Raw genomic sequence first — 24576 nt, 5'->3', positions numbered from 1 at the left:
CTGTGAGTTGGCCTCTCTGTGAAAAGCTGGAGCCTTTCCATTTGAAACAGAGATAAAAATGACTAAAAATGCCTGGGGTTATCGTAAGGAATTACAGAGAGAGCACATGAATAGGTGCTCAGCACGTTGCCTTGCATGGAATACACAGAAAGTCGAAAAGGAGCTATGATTTGTACAATCACTGTTAGCGGTGCTCGTTCGGAAACGACTCAGTCCCCACCCCATGCCACCAACCACCCCCGGCCCCTCCAAAATAAAGGAAGAAGAAGAAATCCCAGAAGAGGCTGAATCTACATCCCCTCCTGGTAGAAGGCGGATAGAGGGCGGCCCGGCCTTTCAGTGAGCTGGATCTTCCAACGAGGTTTGCATTTACATCTGTCTCTACCTTTTCAGGTCCCGGGCTGTACACGCTGCTGCCCCAGCCCAGGTGTGGGGAGACACACCTGGGCTGGGGCGTGAACCGAGGGGATACACAAGGTAAAAAGAGCCGGCTCATCCTTCCGCTGTGCTCGCAGACAGGCTTCAGAACAGCATTCCATGTGGTAGCATCCAGATGGCATTGCAGGGTAAGAGTTTTTCCTCACCTCAGTCCAACGGCATCAAAAGGGATGGGTTCGGAACTGGCAGCCTTTCTTTCGTTCGTCATTATGTTTTACACACAAGGAAATTTTGATGCCGAAAGATGGGAGGGGATGATGAGCAAAGAGTGACACGTGTTTTTTTTTTTTTGGCAGCTCAGTCACCAGCACTTAAACTCACCTCTGACAGTTCTCAGAATCTACAGACCTGTAAGGACTGAACTGTCAGCTGCCTATCCAGGAGAGATTTCACCTTGGCAGTGTTTCAAAAGGAAAGTCGCTCGCGTCTTTTATGCGTATTTTCACTACCACGCTATTTCTCTAAGCCCATGAAAAATGCTGGACTCTCGAGAGACGGATAAAAGGAGGTTTGTGGTACAGGGTTGGCTAAGAGGAAAATCGCCTTTGTTTCTGAACCTAGGAGTACAAAAATTCAGAGTCGTTTGCTAAAATCTAGAATTAGGGCAAAATGGCTGCTAGCTTTTCTCCAAAAGTTTGGGCTTGTTGATTACAGAAGGCAGTTGGATTTGATGATTTCTGAATTACTTAACGGTTAAAAACTAATGGTCCCATTAAGACTTGGAAGATAGTCCTATTATGTAACAGTTGGCTCTCCTCGGCTAAATGGTTCCCTTCCAGTGTGGTCTGACACCAGGACTGCAGGAAGCTTGAAGAGGCAGTGCATCTCAGCTCCCACTAGCGCAGCATGGTGTCAAGGAGAAAGCGGAGAGTCACAACGGATGAAAATCCTACATCTGCCACCAGCCTGCCAAGTGACCCTGTGAAAGTCACTCACTCTCTCTGATCTCGGTTTCTGGCACATTAAGAACGACAGACAGTGCACCGTGCTGGCTGAGGAGGGGGGCCCAGGCATGTCCGACTGCACGGGATCTCAGCCCCTCTGCTCCCTGGCCACGTGCCTTCAGATAACTCACCCTTCCCTGGTCTCAGTTTCCTCATCTGTGTGAGAGACATAATGACAGCGCCCACCCCGAGGGTTGCTTTGAGGATTAAATCAGAAAAAGCACGCAAAGGGTTCTGGGTATGGGGCTCATAATAGGCACTCAATAAATGAGCTATTACTGCTACTGCGGCCCTGGTTATTATTATTCGCTCCCAAACAACCACAGAAATATGAGGTTGAGGAGAGTCAGTCACTAGCAGGAAAACACTGCCTGCTGGCTGGCCACTGAGACAATGGCTTGTGTGAGGTCAACTGGGCTTCCGCCGGCCACCACTCTCTTCCCAGAGCCGAGAAGAGAGCCTGGGGCTTTGGAGGCACGCGTTAAATGCGTGTTAAGTGGATGAACAAGCGGATAAATGAATCAGGAAGGGATAAAAGAGCAAATGTCTTAAGAGCTGCTGCTCTATCCTGACGAGAGGTTCTCGGAGGGCACTGTCACGGGCTCGCAGCTACCAAACGCTGCCGAGAGCGCACGCAGTAGGGCTCGCCTAGGTCTGCTGGCTGCATGGGGGACGGTACCCAACTGTTCCTAGGAGCGCAGGGCCGGCACCTAAGGGGATGGTGCAGCTCCCACTACAGGCTCTGAGTTCACATTTCAACCTCAAGGACTCAGGCTACGGGCTTGCTCCAGAAAGGGCTTTAGAGAACAGGCCTTTCAACAGTCTCAAACAACAGAGTGAAAGACTAAGGGAGAAATGAGAAGACCTGGCTACTGGACAGCACTGAGGGGTCAGATCGACATCGTACCACCTGAATATCTGGTTTAAGATAAGATACCTCCCCTTACACCCATCGTCTGCGTGGAGAACTATAAAACCAACGACCCCGACAGAGGCGAACCCCCAGGCAGTTTGTCATTTTATCAGCGTTCTCCAAATTCAGCCACTCGGTGCCCCTTTTGGAACTGTTTTATCCTTGGCACCTCCTGGACCATTATTAACTTAATCCCTGTGTTTAAATCAACTCACTGAAAAAGAAAAATTAAATGAAGTTATTTGTTAAAGAAATTTAAACCACTGTGTTAAACGAGAAACCAGTATTGCTTGCCCTAAATAATATGAGGGAACTGTAAAAATAAACACTTGGAAACAAAATATTGTAATGAAAATGAAGCTAACCACCACTGCTTTCCTCAGCTCTGGCTCTGAGGGCCGCTCTCCCTGTTAGAAAGATGTTGGCATGTGATGGCAAAAAAATCTGCTGGTCCCTAGCGAAGGCTTCCACCTTCAGGCATTTTGCAAGTCTGAGAAAGAAGAGGGAATAAAAAGGAGGAAGTTTCTCATGATGTGAGTCCACGCTTTTGGAACCACATTCACGCACCACGTAAAATCACCGCAGGTTTGCGACACAGTAGAACCTTCTTGCCGTGCTCTGACGTTCAGCCCCCTTGCAGGACTGGAGAGCCGACCTTACTCGTTTCTGAGTGCAATTAAAATACACTTTTCCTCGATTCTGGGAGGCACTGCAAAAATATCTGTAATCAGGATGCAGCTTACAATCGGGTGGCTTTTATGAGCCACTTTTACTGCTGCTTGGTACCGTCTTTTCCTTTTTATCTGGGAGGCTGTTATGAGATTGATGATGCGTCTCAAAATGAGGGTGACTCAGAGTCAAGAAAATACGGTACACCTTCACTGGGCCAATATAAATGAGCCTCCCGTCTGGACACCAAGACAACACAATAGCCTTCCGGCCTCCCCATTGTGTTCATCTGATAAAGACATTACAATAGCAAGATATTATGATCTATAACCCTCCACTGGAACACTCACAAATTCTTGGCCTTGAACGCTTGAGCAAAATGCTGCACGCTGTGGAGCAGAGCGAGGTCCAGGGTCATTGCTTCTACCTTGGCTTTATGCTGGAACAAGAGAAAATAAAAAGAAATGATAAATAACAGCAAGTTTAGTTCATGGTATCAAGTTACAGTAAATGTGTTATGGAACATGTCGGAATTCCCCTGTTTAATATTAGACGCCCAGAGAGAATATAAATCATCGGAACGAATGGAAGAACGGGGTGTTTTACTGCCAAGTTGAGGGAGGATGGGAGGCTGGGACTCTGCTGAAACTCCATGCCGGGGGGTTGTGCTGTTTGACTCAGCGCACAAAACAGGGTCCTAAGGGTCCTCGGGCTCACATAGCTCCTCTCAATGTGCCTCCTAAAAAAACTGTAATGATAGGGCAACACCAGGACAAAGCCTGGCTCCTGCAAGAACTCTGGAGACCACATGTTAATCTCAAAAGCTGCCCTCCGGTTCTGAAATGATTCCACCAAGTCTGCATGAAAAATGAGAGACAATTCATGCACAGAAAGTACAAACGCAGGCAAAACTCGTTTCTATCAACGGAGCCTGACTGCTCAACACCCCCCTGGTTTAGTAACCCTGTGAACCCTATAGATGGGCAGGGCACATATGGATGGCAGTAATGATGCTATTAATGAGGCCATTAATGTCTACGCTGAGCCGATGGTGGATGGGCACTTACAGGCATCATCTCGTTTCATCCTCAGGACAACTGAAGGATAGGTTTGTAGTTTGCCTGTTTTACAATGAGGCATCTTATAAGAGATTGCAGAGCTAAGAAGTGTGGACGGCAAGACCTCAAGTCAGTCTGACACTGGCTGGAGCCCAAGTGCCCTCCTGGAGAGACACCAAAAGGATTGCAGGGGTCAGGATCTGAAGCCACCCTGGTCCACTGCAGGGCCTCCTAGCACACTTCTAGAAAGATCAGGGCTGCCTTGTATTTACCGAGCCCGCCCAATTTTTGAGTCTGGCTGGACCTTGGAGGGTGAGCTGAAATGCTATCACTTCTTAGACGTCCCTCCGCTGAAGGACAGACTGCCAGGCCACCTGCCTGTTCAGGTAAGCAGATCCCCATAAAACGAACGGTGAGCTTGGGAATTCTTGTCTAGACTGCGAGGTTCAAGTAAGACTATGGAGACTAACACGATACTCGAATATTATGAAGGGGGATGCAAACGGCACCGCTGGGGACGTCCTCCACCCGAATGGACGCAAACTGTGCTGAGAAGCGTCATGTGTCTACGGCACTTCACCTCTGCCGCCTAGGTCCTGGGCTCCGACCCAAGTCCCAGGCCTCGAACAATGAATATCAGGCAGAGGCAGCAGGAAAGCACACTGACTTTGGGCCATGTAACCTTTCTGAGCCTCAGTCCCCTCATCTGTAAATGTGAATATTATCTACTCTCAGAGTTGTGAGATTAAGTGTAAAGCATCTAACGTCCAGCCTTGAAGAGAGAAAGTATTTCATCAGTTTAATGAGGAGGAGATAAGATGCCCATGGTGACAAATTCTTCCCCTGAGGCCACCGTGTAGTAAACCGTGGTTCGGGTGGGCTACAGCGCAGCAAGGTGGATGAAACGACGTTGATGACAAGCAACGGTGCCCCCCGAAGACCACATCGGACCAGATCGCTGTTGGCTCGTGGAGGATCCAGGTCCTGCCTACTAACAGAGCCCAGTTTTAGGGAAAGGGCGTAGAGAGGGATTCAGTGACCTCCCCAAACCCCAAGAGCTTATCAGTGGCAAAGGCAAGTTGGCCAAAGAAGATTTAAATTCCTCAGGTAACAGCGGCAGATGCTCAAACCTGCAGATTTTGGAAGAAGGAGAAGTGCTGACCCTGATGCAGGAAAAGGGGAAGTGCCAACACATGGGTTCTGTTAGGGAAATATTGCACCTGGAGGGTCCAGGTAAGGCAAGGCCACGCCCCTCATCCTAGAGGGAGGGAAACTGCCCCCGGGAGAAGAGGATGCACCTGAGGGATACTGTACCCCATGCAGAGCGCTTGGGTCTCCAGATGGGGAGCAGAACCCCACCTGCTTTCTGTCTGCATGACGGATATTTATCTGTGGCTAAAATCTCTTCTGAGTGGGAAGTCTGCTAATGGCTAACTTTTCTTCCCCATAGATTCTTATACCTCCTAAATGCTCAACTACCCAATCTGATGTTCAGAGTTAGCGAATAAGGTGGCCTTTCACCCTCATCCCGCCTGCTCCGGCCCCAGCCTCTCCCGGCACAGAGCATGACACTCACCGCCAACACAGAATCTTACAGAACTTTGAATGGATCACAAGAGGAAAGTCAACTATTTCACCTATTGAGGAAGGGGTGGTAAAGACATTGCTCCTCTCAGCCGAGCCCCCGACGGAAACCCCAAGGGATACACTGGCTACATATTAGGAAAATGGATGTTCATTCTTCCCCCATGAAACAGGGAGAACATTCCCAGATGGTGACCCCCAAAGCAATATTTCCAATGAACCTGATGGCGCAGCCAAGTGGGCCAGTACATTCTTCTAAATGTGCAGCTTACACGTGGTAAGCTGTCTTTTGGTCCTCCCCCTTCACTTGAAGATAAAGCACAGGGCTGCCACTACCAATAAGAACAAAATCAGACCATACACATCCAGGGGGAACAAGGGGTCGCAAGCCATCAAGTAGTTCAACAGACGAATCCACAGGCTGTGTGTTACTAGGCTCCTGGGGACGGTGGTTCGAGTCCACACGCAATTACTCAGGTAACTCTCCTGCCCTCGGTATCAGGTTTCCTGTTTCTGCTACTGACCCTGAGAAACGCAGAGAAACTGTGTGTGCAATGCAGTTAAGTCCAGTGAAGGAACAACACAGCTTTTAGAATTAAGGTGTGTGTATGCGTTGATGTGTGTGTGTGTTGGGGCGTTTGCTCTTCTGATTGGCTGACAAACTTAACGTGATAGAAATGTTTATCGTGGGACATGCTCTAAATGAGAAGGCAGGGGCTGACGCACTGCAAACAGAAAGCATTTCTGAGGGATAAACTGCCGATTGCTAGGTGAAAGCAAGAGGCCCCATCTGCCAATGTGAGCTTTCCCGCTGAGTCTGACTAAGAACCTGGGACTCACCACAGTTCACTTTCTTGGCATAACTCACTTTTGCTGCTGTTGTTGTCGTTAACTTTAATTTGGAACGAATTACAGACTCACAAGAAGTGGCAAAAATAGTAGTGAGAGTGCCCACGTACCCGTCTCCTAGCATCCGCCCAAGGGGGCATCGTATCCAAGTATATAGCACATTACCAAATTAGAAAATTGACACTGTCACAGTGTAATTTATTAGACCGCAGACATTACTTGGATTTCACCAGTTCCGGGACGCACTCAGTTCCTTATACTTGGAATATCTGTGTGTATAATTCTACGACGTTTTATCACATGCACAGATTCAAGATACAGAACTATTCCATCACCACTAAAGAACCGCTGGGTTTTTTATTAAGATGTTAAATCAGCATATGCCGCTCAGGACGTGAAAAGTTCAGGCCTGTTTGGCCAGAGTGTGCTCTCTGGATTGGCAACAGACGCCCATATACAAAGTCCTAGCTTAAAACGCTTTTGTAGCTTGGAATGGCCAACAAGATATGCTCCTAATTCCTTAGTGTGGCTCACACAAGTGCTTCTGTATTCATCAGGATGAGCTTCAGTAAGGAACAGCCCCCAAACCTCAATGTCTTAAGACAACAGAGGATTACTACTTGCTCACGCTTCAGGCCCATCTCATGTCAGTGGGGTCCTGTTTATTGCTGCTGGCCAGGGGCCCCATCAGGTGGAGCCTCCACCCTCTGCAACATCACCAGCCTCTACAGTGTGCGGAAGAGAATGTGACGAGGTGCACGTGGAATGTCACAGGCTTCCACCCAGTGGTGACACGTGTCACTTGTGCTCACGTTTTGTTGGCAGAGCAAGTGTTGTGGCTGTGCTTAGCTTCGAAAAGGTGCAACCCTCCCTATGCCCAGCAAGAACAGAAATGCAAACGTATACACAATGAATAATGGTAACGACTAACACTCAGTCCATGATTTTGCCCCATCCACCTCTCTAGGCTCATTTCAGGCCACTTCCTCCTTCATACTTTCCATTAATGACAGAAAAATTTAGAAATGACAGATCAACATGGACAAAAAAAGCATCTATAATCCCACCACCCCAATATTAACTGTTAGCTTTCCATAGGTGCCTCCCCTCTTCCCTTCCTCTCTATCTATCCATCTATCCAGCCAGCCAGCCAACCGTCCATCCAGTTAGCTTTGGTTAACAGAAACAACTTCTTACTAGAACTTTGAATCTTAAAATGCTATAAAATGCCTCTCTCAACCCTTCCCCAAATCCTCACCCTTTTCTTTAATCACACCAGTACACAAATTTATCATCTCAGGCAAAATAGGAATGTAAATTTATTTTAAATTATATATACAGATGCTGGTACCCAACGTTTTAAAAGAGAACTGCACAGGTGGCATTCCACACACGAAGCATCAGGCAACGTCTCAGTAGTTGAGAAGCCCACCTGCTCCCAACACCCCAGGCTCAGCCAGAAAGACACAGTAATGAAGCAACCCACACATTCTTCTTCCATTTCCCTGGAAGTCAGGGGATGCTTGGTGGCAGAACAGTCCACCGACACTCTCAATAGACCAAGTCTTCTCGGTTTGTTCTTTATTAAGTTCAGAAAACCTGGCTTAGTGATTCAGGAGTCTGCACATGCAGAATCGAAGGGGTTCTTGCTGTTGTTACGCAACAGGGATCTCTCATACCATTTTACGACTATAAATTAGCCAAGTATGACTCAGATGTGATACTGCCTGAAACCAAAGGAACCATATAGGGACTGTGCGGTATTTAAAGGGAGAAGTGGGAAGATGTTGTCATCCACAGGAGACGGCAGAGTTGGGCTGACCCGGAGCCACAGACCAGCATGACCACAGTGCTGACGGTGTGACTTCAGGGGAGCTGTGTGACTGCTCTGGGCCTTACCACCCACGCCAAAATGTGCATTTGCCTCGCATGATTAGGGTAAAGATTAGGTATGATGTATATAAGACATGGGGCACATAAATAATAATAATTATTTGTAAGGCCACTGCTAAAATGTGAGGTCCACTGTTTGCTTTTCAATCATAAAGCATATTAGCAATTGCAGTCTCCCTTCTCTATTTCACAAATTTACCTTAAGTAGCTCAAAGTATGAACGGCAGCTCTGTGATGGAGGATGGATGACACATGACCCCAGAGCAGGAGGAAGGAGGCTCATTGCATCCCCCAGAGGTCAGGGTACCCCAGTTTCCAAACTCGGTAAGTGTTCTGAAGCTGAAAGGTGTTAAGACCATGGTGAAGGCCATGGACTCAAGTTGGACCTCCTGGGTCTAAATCCCACTTCTAGCACTTACCAACTGGGCAAGTTACTTCTTGCACAATCAGTTTTCTCTTCTGTAAAATGGAAATAAGAGCACCTGCTTTATCAGGAAATGAGGTGATATATGTAAAATCCTTAGAATAGCGCCTGACACCTGAGAAGTATTCTATAACTGTTACCACACCAAGGCCAATCCCAGGGGAAACCACCAGATCTGGAATAGCCTCGTACAGAGGCAGCATGCTGTCCTGCTCCTGGTCCACAATAAGAGAGACAATATTTACAAGACTGAACTCATTCACTCATTCATTCACTAACTCTGCCTCTAAAGGTAAACATATATTCCAAAGCTCCCATCTCCTTTACTTCTTTTCTTTTATTCCCCATCATTGTAACACCACGTAAGAGGAAATATCTCACACCCATAATCCGCTTACCATCAATGGAAGAACAAAAAAGGTAACATCTAATGGTAATAGGCCTTTGGAAAACTGTATATAAATAATTTCAAGTGACCAAGCATATTTAAAAAACAGATTATTCCTTAAAAACCATTATTAATTGTAAACTGACTATGAATTAGCTAGCGTGTATCAATGACTTTTCTCCACTATCCCGTAATGAACCAGAAGTAGCTGGTCTGGGAACCAAGCTGTTGTGTGTGATGGGACCTCACAGTGAACTCAGGTGGGCACACTTCAAAATACTCTCATCTAGTCCAGGAGTCCTGTTTCCTCCACTCAGCTGGACCAAAGCATCCCCACTGCACTCTTCCTGCTCAATCCTAGCCTAGCGGAAGGTAAGATCAGCTCTTCCTCCTGTTATGATACAAGCGCCACCTGTGAGCTGGTCAAAAAGAAGAGCACACGGTAACAACTGTTGGAGATGGAAAGATAGAGAAACCCAGATGAATGAATGGGAGCAGGGAGCCCAGCCTCCAACACACCCAGAGGAAATTCTCTTTTAGCGGATGGGGACTCACCCTATGGAACCACAGGGGTGAGACTGACAATGGACCGTGAAGATGCCAATCTAGGTGAATTGGATGGGTGTGCGCCTACCCTCTCTTACACTTAGAGAAGAGTTTGCTTCAGAGTTTCCCTGAAAAAAAGCTCTCACATACATATATTTATGGATAACCAGAGCCAAAAGAATAATGAGCATCTATGACATGCTTGGCATTTATTTTTCATTAAAGAGTCATAGGGAAAAGTCTTTTGAAGTATCTGTCATTTCCCCCATTTCACAGACTAGAAGACAGAGGCTGGTATGGTTTAAGTGGCACAGCCTAGTCAGACACAGATCCAGGTTCCCAACTGGCTGGGGTGGTTCCAGTGCTCGTGTCTTCACTGGAGTACCACACCACACTGAAGCCCTGTCCTCATATTCTTCAACAGATGACACTGAGACGCTATGAAGAAATTAACACCCTCTATGTATTCTTGTTTGTGTCTATTTTACATCATATTTATCTCATACAGTTCAAATTTACAAGAGAAGCCTAGTGCTGAAAGAGAAAATGTAACCAAGGCAATAATCTACGTTCAGAGCTTATTGTTAATGGCATCCTGCAAATTCTAATCCAATGGGCCCTAACTGCATTATGCTGATGCCTCTCACCCTTCCACTTTACATACACTTCGTCCTGACTTTACGTTCTGAAACCTTAAATAGGAGTTGTCACATTTACAACAGCAGGAGACACTGGTGCTGAGCATGTTATTGACATGACAGTATTCACTGAACTACAATACAGACCCAACTACACTGGTTTCATAATTCACCAACATTCTATGCGGGACTTCACAACGCTAATTTCTCCAGTATCTTTTAAGTGATGTTAATGGTGGCCATGGGTGGCGGCATTTTCGCTGGGAAACACAGGAGTAGATAGAGAGTTGCATCTCCTTTCAGCTCTTGTACCTCTCAGGAGAATAACCCAAACCAGCCTCGTGAGCGAGTCTGATGGGGAGTTTGCCCAATCTTGGACAAGCCTAAAAATTAAAAGGACGTACTGATAAATGCTCTTTCTGAAAAAAGCATTTCTCCCCAAGGAGAAAGCAGAGTTTAAAGAGTCTCTTTTACAGCTCTACACACTTGTACCAATCTGTATACCAGTGTGCCTTTAACAAGGAAAATGCTCTTAGGGAAGAGTCCAATTTCGAAATAGGGAACCAAACCAAAAATGATCCTTAGCAAACCCCTGGATTTTTTCTTACAGCCTTGAAGGAGAGGGGCTGATTTCGTCATTCCTGACTTTCATATCAACCATCAGGCAGCAACCTTCACTCCTGAGCCCTCACAAGTGCCCTTCAACTCTGCCCTCCCCACTAAATTTGTAAACATCCCTAATAAGAAAATCATGACAACACTTTCTTCATTATATACAGGTCAGAATTTCTGCCTTGGGTTGCTGGAACTCAATTTGCAAAATAACTGTATCAATATCTACAGGTAATTGTGAGGCTGATTCAAGGAGAAACTGCACCGGATAACAGCTCATTTAATTTGGTGTATGAGTTAACGCACCACGTAAAGCAAAACTATTAAAAATGCTTAGACGGTAATAGGCAATATTTTGCACTCTGGATAAAAAAATGCTTATCTTGCCAGAAACTAACAAGAGAGTGAAAATATTCGAAAACCTTCCAACTTCCCTCTACGCGATGTATTCACTTTGCAGCTTAAAAACAGTGTAAGGAAGGACAGCAAATGGCACGGGAGTTTGGCAGTCAACATGATCGGGCATTTATGCCTTGCTATTGAAGAAAGAGCCTTTTTTTCATAGTGAATTTTTCATTCTAATGTAACTGATGATTCACATTAACTATAGGTAAGGCATGGTTACATTTTCCTGAAGGATTGCAGGCAAGTAAAGACTAGTACGATAAGTCGAAGCGTAAAAGCTTTCTCTGTCATATTATTTATTATAATGGCATATAAAATAGCTGAAGTAAATAATAGATGACTACAGGTAAATTCATATGATAAAGAGTCCTTCAGTAGACACCATTACTTTTGACTGTTCTAGTTTTATACACAGTTGAAGACTCTTAATAAACAGGCCCTATATCTTACGTAAGTATTGGAAACATCAACGATGTGCTTTAAAGGCAACAGACTGGACATCAGCTAATTTACTGTACAATTAGATCCTCAACAGGAACAGTCTATATATTCTGAATATTTAATAGGTGGGTTCCTTAATGAAACTTGTTAAGGAAGGGGCACTGGAAGCCCCTTCTTTGGAGAAGTTGCTGATAAAAGAAAAATCAGTGATCCCCACCCCCCCAAGATTCAGAACGGTGTATAGCTTAAAACACAGAGATGCGGGACCTGTTGATTATCTGGTGACAGGTCAATGGTGGTTAGTTAAATTGACTAGAGAGAAACAAGATTTGTCTGCTCCGGTTGAAAGGCTTCTGAATTCCACATGAAGGACCTGGGAAGTCTGAAAGATGCTCAGATGGAGAGAGACGATCTTCATTACGACCCTTAGGATGGAGAGGAACATACACTAACCAGTGTCTGCCTCAGGGGTTCTCACCCAGGGACATGCCACCCCCAGGGGACATCCGGCAAGGTCTGGAGACATTTCTGGTAGTCACAATTGGTTGGGGGGTGGGGGGCTACTGGTACCTAGTGGGTAGAGGCCAGGGATTCTGCTAAACATCCTACAACTGCCCCCAGATGGCAACGGCGCCGAGGGTGCATGTGTGAGTTTAGCGAGAGGAACCGTGATTCACTTAAGTGGGCTTCAGCGACTTAAATTTATCCTTATTTATAAAAATAAAACTGGCTCACTAATGAAAGTATAAATAATACAGAAGTGGATAATGTATCAAGTGAAAATATCTCCGGAATCCCGCTGCCCCAAGATAAACAGAGTGACAGTGATGCAAGTCCTTCCAGAGTACATTTTCTGCACATATAAAAACACTGGGCCATAATACATTTCTACAGACATAGTATGGTACTTCATGGGTTATTATATAATCTGGTTTTTCCCAGTTAACACATAATTGAATACGTCTAAATAGACTCCACCCACATTCTTTCCAACCCGTAGGTTTAGCCCATTGTAGGGCTGTTCAAGAATTTATTAAAAACTGAGCCCCTTTAGATTCCTCAGCACTCCTCCACACCCTTCACTAGCTTTGTGAACGTTTTACTTAAATTCCCGATGCCTGACCTTCCTTATCCGTAAAAATAGAAATAATAGCAGAACCTCGTCCTGGGGATTACTGTGAGAATTCAATGAGATGATAACCATGGAAAGCACCTTAAACAGAGATGCTCTAAGTGTTAACTACTGCTGTTGTTGTAATTAATATTATTTTACGTAGTTTCAAGGTTTTTGTTACTAAAAGCAATGCTGCAATACCTATGTTTCGCAATAAATGATTTTTTTTTTCTAGAGGATAAGTTCCTGGAAGTAGCACTGCCAGGTCAAGAGATATCTACATTTTAAACTTTGATAGATTTTTACTGGGTGTCCTCCTAAAAGGTTATATCAATTTCTATTCCCAAGAACACTGCAGGAGACTATGAAAGAAAACCAAAACAACCAATAATTCACACTGACAGTTAAAGTAAATTAAAATGTACAGTCTTATATCTCTGTCTCTGATTCCTGGTACAAAGTGAGTGGCACAGAGTAGGTTTTCAAGACAGGCTTTAATTTATAAAATGAATGAATGAATATATAACACACCACCAAACTTGGGACAAATTTGTAAGTAGAAGTAAAAGCATGTTAGTGATGTTGGCAACAGTGATTTCCCATAAGCCATTTAGAAAGTCAGGCTTTCCTCCTGGTGCATCAGAATGGCTGGCTGAGGGCCTGCCTCTCAGAAATTGGCCGCACCGCATGATGACAGATGTGAGCCTGGTATGCAGAGCATGCAGTAAACATGTAATAGTATCATCACGCTTGGGGACTGACCACGACAGTTATTTTTAATTTATGGATGAATTGAAAGAGAGAAATCTTTCAGAGGTTCTGCAGAAGCCAAGCAGGATATTCAACAGATAAACTAGAAAAGATTAAGAGTATATGTGCTTCCAAGAGAAATGAGGTTTCCTGCTTAAGTGGCATCGCCTAAGAAGCCTCTAATAAGTTCCAACGAAAACACCCAGAAAGGAAGGAAAGCTGAGAACTCAACATAATACACACACACACACACACACACACACAAGTCACAGTCAAGTTATCCCCAAATGTTGTGCACCTTTTACATTAGCTACAAGACCAAATAAATTACTCTTAAAAAGTAATTGAAGACAGAATTGAAACAACAATAACAAAGAAGAGGTTTTTTTTGGGGGGGGGGGGGGCGGGGCAGGGATTTCATCGAGCCATTAAATCATGTATGGCCTGGTTTTGCTGGTTAAAATGATAGAGACAGTAAACCGTTTTATACTAAGTAAGAGAAAATTTAGATATGTACGTGAAAATTTCCAGAAGAAAGAAAAATATCAGAAGAGAGGGAGGGAAAAGAAAAGGGGAGGAAGGGGAGGGAGAGGACTAGGACAGGAGGGGAGGGGAGGGGGAGAGGAGGGGAGAGGAGGGGAGAGGAGAGGAGGGGAGGGGAGGGGAGGGGGAGGGGGAGGGGAGGGGGAGGGGAGGGAGGAGGAAGAAGAAGAATAAAGTAAGTTAGTTTAGCTTCCAAACCAGCAGTAGCAGGATTAAAAAAAAAAAAAAGATGCATGGGGTACACTGGATATAAAGAAACTGGATAAATGCAAAAATAATATACAAAAAAGAATTAAAAATTAATAATAAAGGAAAACACTTGGACACTTGGTAGAGAGGAAACACAAAACTAAATTCATAAATTAGTACAGGTATATACATAATCACAATAAATAAAAATGGACTTAAGTTCACACGTTAAAGGCAGAAACCAACTAGAATTTAAGAATCACCTCTACGGTGTATAAATAGTGTGGATAGAGAGAACCAGCACCTCTCAAACCAGTCCTCCCTGGTCCACAGTATGCGGCTGTGCTGAGAAGAGACCGATCAGGCAGGAACTACAATTCCCAGTCTGCAGTGTGGTGGGGGCGGGGCCTCTAGTTTTCCACCAATGGCCTGTGAGTAGAAGAGTGTGACGCTCCTGGGCTACTCCTCATGTGAAATGGGTTCCCTACATTCTTTCTCCTTCCACATGATGGATGTAGATTATAATGATTTCCTCGGAGACAGTAAGGCCACTAGATGAAAGGAGCTTCGATACTTTATTCACTAAATGGGCCACAGCCCCCTGTCAGTCGGGGGCACCCGATGTGGATCTGTGTCATACACTGGAAATCACTTGGTAAAACTGTTCTCTCTCACAACTTCAAGTGTCAGTGCGGTTGACTGCTCCATGCTACCTTTTACCAGGGAAGGAGAATCATACTGTCGGCAAGCGGAAACGAGATCTGGGTCATTTTAGAGTTGCAAAATCCAATTGATTCTGGAGCCCAAACAGCAGAAAATAAGCCTGAAGACGTCTTTGAGAGACAATAGCCCATTACAACTTCTGAATTAATGCAAAGAATTCAGGCCAGTAGCATGTATCAGATTAATGATACAACTTACCACCCAAGCCCTTTATTCCAGACAGTGGCCTGGTAGTCACTATGGAGTACAAAGAAAGAGAGACAGAGGTAGACAGACAGACAGACAGACTGAGATTGAGAAAGATTCAGAAAAAGAAAAGAGTCAGGCGTGCCTGTCCTGTGAGGTTTCCAGGGCTTTTCTGACAGCTTCACGAGGACTGCTTCTGGAAATAAAGTCCTAACAGGAGGAAAGAGTGGTCCGTAAGGAGGGGCAGAGTGAGGCCAACTCGGACACGCAGATCCAAAGCAGGGAATGGACGTCCCTGTCCCTTCAGTGCCCAAAGCATGCAGGTGGCCACATTCATATCCAACTTGCTCTGTGGTCTACTCTCTTGTAGCCAAAAGGGACGAACGAATCACGTCAGGTAATTCTGTTAAAAGCCAGCTAAGTTACAGACTGCGTGTTTTCAGAAGAGCAGCGCAGACAGCGTTAGAGTCGGGGGGAGAGGGGCTGCACGGGGGACACCACTTTATACATGTCCATTAGAAGCCGTTTTGGAAAGGCATGCATGTGAAAGCAGCTCGGCCTTAGTGCCCGTTCTTCCTGTCGCTTCAATATTTATAAACAGGGCTTCCCTGGTGGCGCAGTGGTTGAGAATCTGCCTGCCAATGCAGGGGACACGGGTTCGAGCCCTGGTCCGGGAGGATCCCACATGCCGCGGAGCGGCTAGGCCCGTGAGCCACAATTACTGAGCCTGCGCGTCTGGAGCCTGTGCCCCGCAGCAAGAGAGGCCGCGATAGTGAGAGGCCCGCGCACCGCGATGAAGAGTGGCCCCCGCTTGCCGCAACTAGAGAAAGCCCTCGCGCAGAAACGAAGACCCAACACAGCCAAAAATAAATAAATGAATAAACCCAAAGTTTAAGAAAATAAAAATAAAAATAAATATTTATAAACAGCATCTTTCCTTCTCCCTCTGGCTCGATGATGCAGATGTTCTCTACAGGCAGAGCTTCTGCTGATTACGGTGGGACGGGGTGGCCAGAGCTTTCATCTCTGTAAAGAGAGGACCAGGTCCATTTGGTCCTTTTTTCCTCAAGGAAAGCGGTCTTTATGAGGCTGCACTCCTTTCTGGGGGTACAAGGTCTGCAGGGTAACCACCAGAAGGATTTGGGGGTGTTATGGCTGAGGGTCACATTTTCTAGTTAATCTAAATGTCACCTCTCATCACACATCTAGGACCTTCAGCCTTCCTGTCCCTGTACACATTTACAAACTCCAGCCCAAGAGGCGAACACTCACAGTTAATTAAATATTTTTGAGGTCTTACTCTCTGGCTGATACTATTCAGGCAAGGGCAGATTATGGACTTTGCCACATTCTACCCTGCTGAGCCCTTACAAAGTAGACCTAATTACCTGTACTTTAGAAACAAAACAAAGGCTGAGAAAGCATCCAAAAAAATCTGCTCGAAAATCATATAATTAGTACCTGGCAGAACGGGGATTTCAGTTTTTCCTCCACACTGATAAGCCATTTCTCCTTACAAGATAGTATTATTGTTTTTGGGCCAGAACTTTCTGTCCAACCCTGAAAATACCCCGAAATCCAGGAGATTATGGTGGGGTCCAAAAGTACTTCACTCCCAAGAATGTTGTTCTTTCCATGAACCCAAAGCCTTTACACTTCTTTCTTTTATGTTGACCATTAAAATTTTAACTTTATGATTTAAAAAAAAAAAACAAACAGCTGACTTCCACCTCTCCCCTCACCCCATCCCCCAGGCTCTGAAAGAGCCAAGTTTGATAACTAAGTCATGTGTAATTTGAAATGTTTCCATATGTGTGGAAATAAGATACTAATCTAACCACCTGCTCATTCTAATTTGGTGAAACAGACTTTTCTTTCCAAATGGCCATGAGTCCTTTAGAAAGTCAGCAAACTTTTTCTCAAATGGACCAGATAGTAAGTATTTTAGGTTTTGCAAGCCATACAAACTACTCAACTTTTGCAGCATGGAAGCAAATGCCGCCATAGATAATGGAAAGGAATGGCCATGGCCATTTGCAATAAAATTTTATTTACAAAAACAGGTGTTGGGCTGGATTTCCTCCTAGCAGGGCATAAGTTTGATGAAACCTGTATTAGGACAAGAGTCAAGAAAGATGGCTGTGTTTCCTTAAGTCCGACAGTCCTGTACTTAATATTAGCTGCAGATTCCACTGAATGTAGGAGAAAGAAGAACATCATACCGTGCCTTAAAGTATGTGTTGTCTGATCACACAGGCCATCAGATAAAGATACAGCTAACACACAGCATAAAGAGTCCCAAGCAGTGTGTACAATGGACTGAGTGGTGAGTATCTGTTAACACTGTTCATTGAAAATAATCTCCTATTAAATAATCTGAATTTTGGGAGTATTACACTTTGTAAGTATCAGCACTAAATGGTTCCTGCAATTCCACATCTGCTTGAACACAGGTTTTTTGTTTTGTTTTGTTTTGTTTTGTTTTTAATTTATTTTTGGTTGTGTTGGGTCATCGTTGCTGCGCGCGGGCTTTCTCTAGTTGCGGAGAGCGGGGGCTACTCTTTGCTGCAGTGCACAGGTTTTTCATTGCAGTGGCTTCTCTTGTTGCGGAGCACGGGCTCTAGGCACTCAGGCTTCAGTAGTTGTGGCACATAGGCTCAGTAGTTGTGGCTCACAGGCTCTAGAGCGCAGGCTCAGTAGTTGTGGTGTGTGGGCTTAGTTGCTCTGCAGCATGTGGGAGCTTCCTGGAACGAGGGCTCGAACCCGTGTCCCCTGCATTGGCAGGTGGATTCTTAACCACTGTGCCACCAGGGAAGCCCAGGACCTTTTTGAAAAATACTTTGGCCACTCAAGAAGTTCATAAAAACCTGTCGAAAAATTGAAATATAGGTTTCTAGACATTTTCCAAGTATATCAATCCTTGGGCATTTAGGGTGCAAAGGACAGACTTTTTTTCGTTGGGCTCAAAGGCATGTTCCCAGATCTGCTAAAGAGTCTCTCCAGAATCCTAACAACAAGCATCAAATCAGAAGCCCCATCTTGTCCACTGGGTATGTGAACATGATATTTCTGTCTTGTTCGTATGCATTTATAGTGCAGAAAAACAAAAACAAAACAACAACAAAACACCACTTCTCTTAATGAAAACAGAACTATACACTTTGTTTTGTTTTTTTTTTTTGCAGAGGAGAGGTGCAGATGTAGACGCCGAGTTTGGGTGGGGGGAACCATTTGGGTGCGATAGGCAGTAGTACACACAAAATACCAAAGCAATGAAAACATGAAATAGAGACTGCTCATAGGAGAGTTACTAATGAGGCCATTTCTTCCATGTCCTGGGATTTTTCCAATCCAGATGACAGCACTAGATAAAGGGTGAATGAGAGACTACAGTCATTCCCTAAAGTAGTAAGAATTACAGCTCACATTATCATGATTTGGGATAAGTTCATGCCTTCTGCTGGGGGGGGCAAGGATGGCCCTTTCAGCAGGTATGTGAATCATTTTGCCAATGGTGAGGGATTTAAATCCCTCAATCTTGCTAGGAGTCAGTACCAAGCCTTACTGAGAACCACAGTTTCTTACTGGCAGAATGTTCTCTCGGGCAAGAACCCACCAAGCACCTGATTTACAGGGATATAAATATTTCCAAACAAATACGAACCCCACTAACAAGAAAAATGAAAACCAAAACAGAATCGTAACCGCCAGCTGGCTCATGGCCCTGGGATCCTCCAGTGGACACTTCGAGGGTCATGGACCACGTCAAGAAGAGCCATCAGGCCGACAGTGACGGAAGGTGGGGCAGCCCCACCAGTTACTCTGGGCCGGGCACTCGGCTGAGTGCCTTGCATCCACCTAAGATTCCCTTCTTCACCCTCCGTGCCTTTAAGAGGTAGGTATTCGCATCTTCATTTTGCAAGTGAGTAAATGGAAATTGAACAACTTGAGGTCGAGTAAATCAGATGAAGTGAGGATTTGAATCCCAGTCTAACCAACCCCGGATTATCTGCCCCTGGTCACCCATAGTGCCTGTAAACTATGATCACTATGACCCTTTCTATGAAAGGGAGAAGGAATATTGGGGACTAACAGAATCCCTGCAAATGATGAAATTCCAAGTACCTAAGCAGAACAGGAAAAGGATGAGAAATCAGGAAAAGGCCAGAAAGACCACACGCGTAGGAAAAAGCAGAGAAAATACCCCATTCTCCTGTTCTCCCAAGATCCATAATCATATGCTACACTGTTCCCTGCAAGCGCAGACATACACAGGGTAGCACATTAATCCTTCAAACACTAACAGATGCTGGCAGGGATTTAGACTGGAATGTATTTACAAAGTGACAAATTATGTTCTGTATTATAGAGAGAGAGAGAGCACCCACAAACAGGCTGATAAATGTCAGCTGCAGTCACGACAAACGGTTTATTTTTATTATACTGTAACCACAAATGTTTTTTTTCTTTCTTTTTTTTTTTTCCAGGGAGTCCCAAAGATTTATTTGTTGCAGGGAAAAAACAAGATTATATATGACACAAAGTAATAACTGTAAGATCAGTGATATTCCGGGCACCCTGCCCTCCTGGAAAGCTACATCCAGGCTGAACAGTGCTACTAAAAACGCTACCTTCTCCCAAGCACAGTAAATGGTTAATAAATCAGCACCGATACAACGCCTTGTAATTAGATACAGCCTTAGTTCACAGACTAGCCAATTGATAGACAATATCCAATTCCCCCTTTACTGGCTATCAGGAGGGTAGAGTAACTATTAAAATAAATTTAATGTCTGTGACAGGTAAGAAAATATACCAGAAGCTAAAATGTAATCAGTATCTCCAAACCCAAAATAAAATTATAGTCTTTGCTGCAAACATGGTCCCTGGAAAGGAGGCTTATGGATGGAGAGCGACATCCACAGGCCAAGCAGGGCAAGGTCACTAACTCGAAGGAATGTTCAACCTTGAAAACAAGAGTGGGGCGGGGGCGGGATTTGGCCTGGGGCCAAGAGAAAATGTAAGCATTTATTATTAAGAGACCATCCCAAAGAATTCCTTTCATACACTTGGCCGGTCGAACGTTGGCAGGCATTCTTGAGGGAGCTCCAAGGCAAGACGACAGAATGGCAGCCTGGAGTCCACTGCCCTGCTTCTCAGTCGGTCCCCACCCTTAACTCCTTCTGTGACCCTGGGCAGGCTCCTGCTCCCCAAGGAGCCTCCATCCTCCCAGCTGTGAGCTAGAGGGTTTAGAGCTCCTGGTATTGCCAAGATCTCTCCCAGAGACCAACCCTCTGTCTGACAGGTTGAGGGATGGTAAATACAGGAGGGTGGGCAGAAGAAAACACACGCTGGTGGCCAAGCAGATTCGGTAGAAAGAGGAATATTTTCTTCTCTTCTGGGATGCAGATTTCTCATGAAATCACTGCAAGTCACAACTCCCCACACTAACACACTCTAAAAGCAAACTTTTGGAAAGATATGACAGGAACACATAAATATATTCAAATGCACAGATTACACAGAAGCGTGAAGAATCACACACACACACGCGCACACGCACACACACAAACAATCCCATTTATGACTACACAGAGAGGTGATTCTTTCTTCCTGATAATGGATAGAACAGGCTGCTGTGGTGGGGAGTGGGTGGGGATGACCCTGTCATCAGAGGGCAGGCAGGGGCTCTTCTCTCCTACCCCTGGAACTCACTGCGGGAGGAGTGAGAAGGAGGCAGTGGTGAGAAGTACACAGTGACAGTCCCTGGGGCCCAGGGAACAAGATTCAGTCCTGACTCAACCACCTCTTCAATGTGTTTTGACCTCTTGGAACCCTGGAACGTCACTCTTCCCATCCCTGGAACCATAATGTTAATATCTCCTTCACTGTGGGAGGGTTAGACAAGATTACGCTTGTACCCTAGAGGTCCCAGCACCCGCCTGCACGTAGGAAGTTACGGATGAACCGTGTCTATTAGTTTTAAGCTCGGGCTGCTCCCCGGAAACCCACCCCCCGACAAAGCCCTTTCCAATCCTAAAAGAAATACCTGCCTTTCCCACAATACCATGACAGTTTATTTTTCCTTTATCCTAATTCACATCCCATCACCACTTCCTCATGTCTTCTCTTATTGTTTCTGAAGGGCAGGGGGTGGCAGGGGAACAGGACACAGATTCAGCACTGAGCACGCTCCCATGAGTTCCCTTCTGTTCACTAGGCCAGTATGTCCCAAAGAGCAGGGCTCTGTTCTCAGTAGCCTATGGTGACATGAAATCAAAGGTGGGGAGCAAGGAGGCAGACAGTGAAAAGGGGAAATTCACTCCATCAAAATGGCAGTCCATCACAGAAGCCAACCAGAAGAAGGTCCTGAAGAAGACGGTCCAGCCAAAGCTGCAACAATTTGAGTAACAAAATAAATGATGATATTACTGGACTATAAACTATAGAATAAAATACATACCTGTGAATCTATACTAATGTAAATAAAATAATTCAATCAATCAACAAATGGGGAAGACAGGATCGCTCTTCTTTCAGAAGAACTCCAATTAATCAATGCAGAAACCAAGGCAAGAAATACAAAATCACCATCAGGCAAACGCCACCACTGTAATAACTGCTATACGCAAGATGTACTCATGGATGTTGAAAGTCAGTGTGTGAATGTTTAAGGAGAAAGAGAATGCCAGCATAATCTCAAAGCATCTCCCCCCAAGTATTTATGCAGTACGAAGAAAAAATCAGTAACAAATTGATGCTGGAGAAACTCAGCAGGCATCACCTTCACCAAATGATCAAAGTGACTTCACCATTAACATCACCAGTGAAAGACGTACCAACATCATGCACCACCTGACCTGCTTCACTAAGAAGGACACAACATCATTTCTAGGATGCTCTTGCCAAAAATCTGCTTTAACTCAATCTAATCATAAAAAAAAAAAAAAAAAAAAAAAATCAGATGCACCAAAGTCTCAAGATCAGGAAGGACAGGGAAGGAATGAAGAACTGTCAAAGACTAGAGGCGACCAAGAAGACAGAATTAAAGATAAGATGGGATCGTGGACCAAATCCTGCTCTAAAAAGAAGACAGTGATGGAAAACTCGTAAAGTGTGATTAAGCTGGTATAGTAAATATTAAAAACTAATGCCAATTTCCTGGTTTTGATAATTATATTATGGTTAGGTAAACTGTTAAAATTAGGGGAAGGTAGGTAAACCCTCTGTGCATTTTTGCAACTTCTATGTAAGCCTAAAGTTATTCTGAAAAACAGTTCATAAAATACAATGAAATGACTGTCTTTTGGAGTTGGTGTTCCGTGTTAAAATACCCTTTCTTTTATAAAGTAGTGTTGATTATTGATGGAGGCATGTTGTAACATTTGTTGATTTTGTTGTTATGTTTTTTATTAGTGTCCTTTTTAGGAAAAAAATCCCCAACACTTGGCAAACTTAAGTTGGTGTCCTCCTTTTTGTTTTCTTTTGAAAAAGTTTAGGGGATCCTGAAATCCAAAAATCTAAGAACCACTAACTACGATCATCTAGAAGTATTTACTGGAACTTCCCTAGTGGTCCAGTGGTAAAGAATCTGCCTTCTAATTCAGGGGATGCGGGTTCGATCCCTGGTCGGGGAACTAAGACCCCATGTGCCGTGGGGCAACTAAGCCCACGCACCACAACTACTGAGCTTGCACACCACAACTAGAGAGAGAAAACTTGCACGCCACAACTAGAGAGAAGCCCACGCACCGCAACGAAGAGCCCGCGTGCCTCAACAAAGATCCCACATGCCACAACTAAGACCCAATGCAGCCAAAAATAAATAAATAAATAAATCTACCTTTAAAAAACAAATAAATAAATAATCACTAGTTTTAAAAAAATTATTTAATGATGATTGGATACTGACGCAAGGAAAGTTTACAACATGAGCACTGCCCTCTTCACAGAATACTATCAATATTCTAATCACAAAATTAAGTCCCTGTGCTATTGCAGTGTCAAACCAAAATGAAGGTCATGGTAACCTCTTCCAGGAAGTGCCCCCTGATCACTCCGGGTCGATCACACTTATCTCTCACTGTGGGAAGCAGGGATCTAGCACAGAATCTTTGCTTCTTCATGTGCTTCTCACATCAAACTTTGAGTTTCTTAAAAGCAGGGCCTCTCATTCACATCCTTGTATCTTCTGAGAGGTTTTTCCCCCCAGTGAAAATTCAAGTTACTAAAAAAATAATTTACATGCATGTCTGTAGCTTTTGAATGCAAGTTAACTGTTTCAATATATAAGCTATGAAATGCTGAGAAACTCACAACCTAACTCATTTTAAGTCTTTCTTTCGGCCCCAAGGTGGGTTTAAAACAAACAAACAAACAAACAACAAGTCATTTCATTTATTTCCTAAGTACCAACTATTGATCCCTTATATTTTCTACGTGCTCTCCTTATAGCAGTTTTGGCACCCTAGTGATTAGTGCTTTAATAAGGATTAAGCACAGCAAAAACCGCAACTTGTACACGCTACATTTCAGATTAGCCTGAGAGCTTTAAAGGTTTTTATGTGAAACGTTATAAGTTTTTGTTTAACATACTTTTAAAGTTGAGAAGAATACTGGGACAAGTGTACTCGGTTATCAATCAAATGCATGCTCATTCAGCAAGTAATACAAATCATTAGAAAATGATAAATACACAGTGAAGGTGAAAGTGTGGAAAAAGAGCCCCTCTGACAAGGCTGAAAAAAGAGTATAAATGGGAACAACCTTTCTGAAGAAGAATGATCAATTTACATTTAAAAGCCTCCCTTGGCCCAGGTAAATCAGCAGCACTGCTGGTGACTGTGAAAAATTGAAAACAGCATCTGTGCCCAGCAAGAAGGGATTCATTTAATAAGTTATGAAGACATAATGTAGAGTCACTAAAATGGTACTGCCAAAGAATACTTACTAATATGAAAAGATGGCCAAAATATGTTAGGAAAAAAAATCAGACTACAGTGTGACAGCAATTTTAAGAAGTATAGATAAATATATTTGAATTTTAAAAAAGAAGAAAGGAGACACACCAGTGATTGCTTCCGAAACTCAGAAGTACTTACTCCTTATTTGTGTATGTGTAACTACGATTGTGAAATCTGTCAAAATAACGTTATTTTTCAATCAGGAAAAAATTAATTAGCAGAGTTCTAATTTCATGAAATAGATATATGATACGTGAATATATAATATACATGAATGAATTTACAGCTAGCGTAGGCATTTTATTT

At 44.2% G+C, this 24576-nt stretch overlaps 1 protein-coding gene across 1 annotated transcript in view; it reads right to left on the bottom strand.

Annotated features, from left to right (window-relative positions):
• Positions 1–24576, bottom strand: part of WWOX (WW domain containing oxidoreductase) — a 967168-nt gene that overhangs the window by 714354 nt on the left and 228238 nt on the right. The window contains exon 6 of the mRNA XM_059903718.1: positions 3315–3403. Coding sequence (XP_059759701.1) covers positions 3315–3403 — 89 coding nt within the window. The remainder of the gene's footprint in view (positions 1–3314; positions 3404–24576) is intronic.

This window comes from Balaenoptera ricei, chromosome 19 (genome assembly GCF_028023285.1).
Source record: "Balaenoptera ricei isolate mBalRic1 chromosome 19, mBalRic1.hap2, whole genome shotgun sequence".
In the NCBI taxonomy this organism is placed as follows: domain Eukaryota; kingdom Metazoa; phylum Chordata; class Mammalia; order Artiodactyla; family Balaenopteridae; genus Balaenoptera; species Balaenoptera ricei.
Note: the sequence above shows the minus strand (reverse complement) of the source record. Positions and strands in the feature narration are given on the sequence as shown.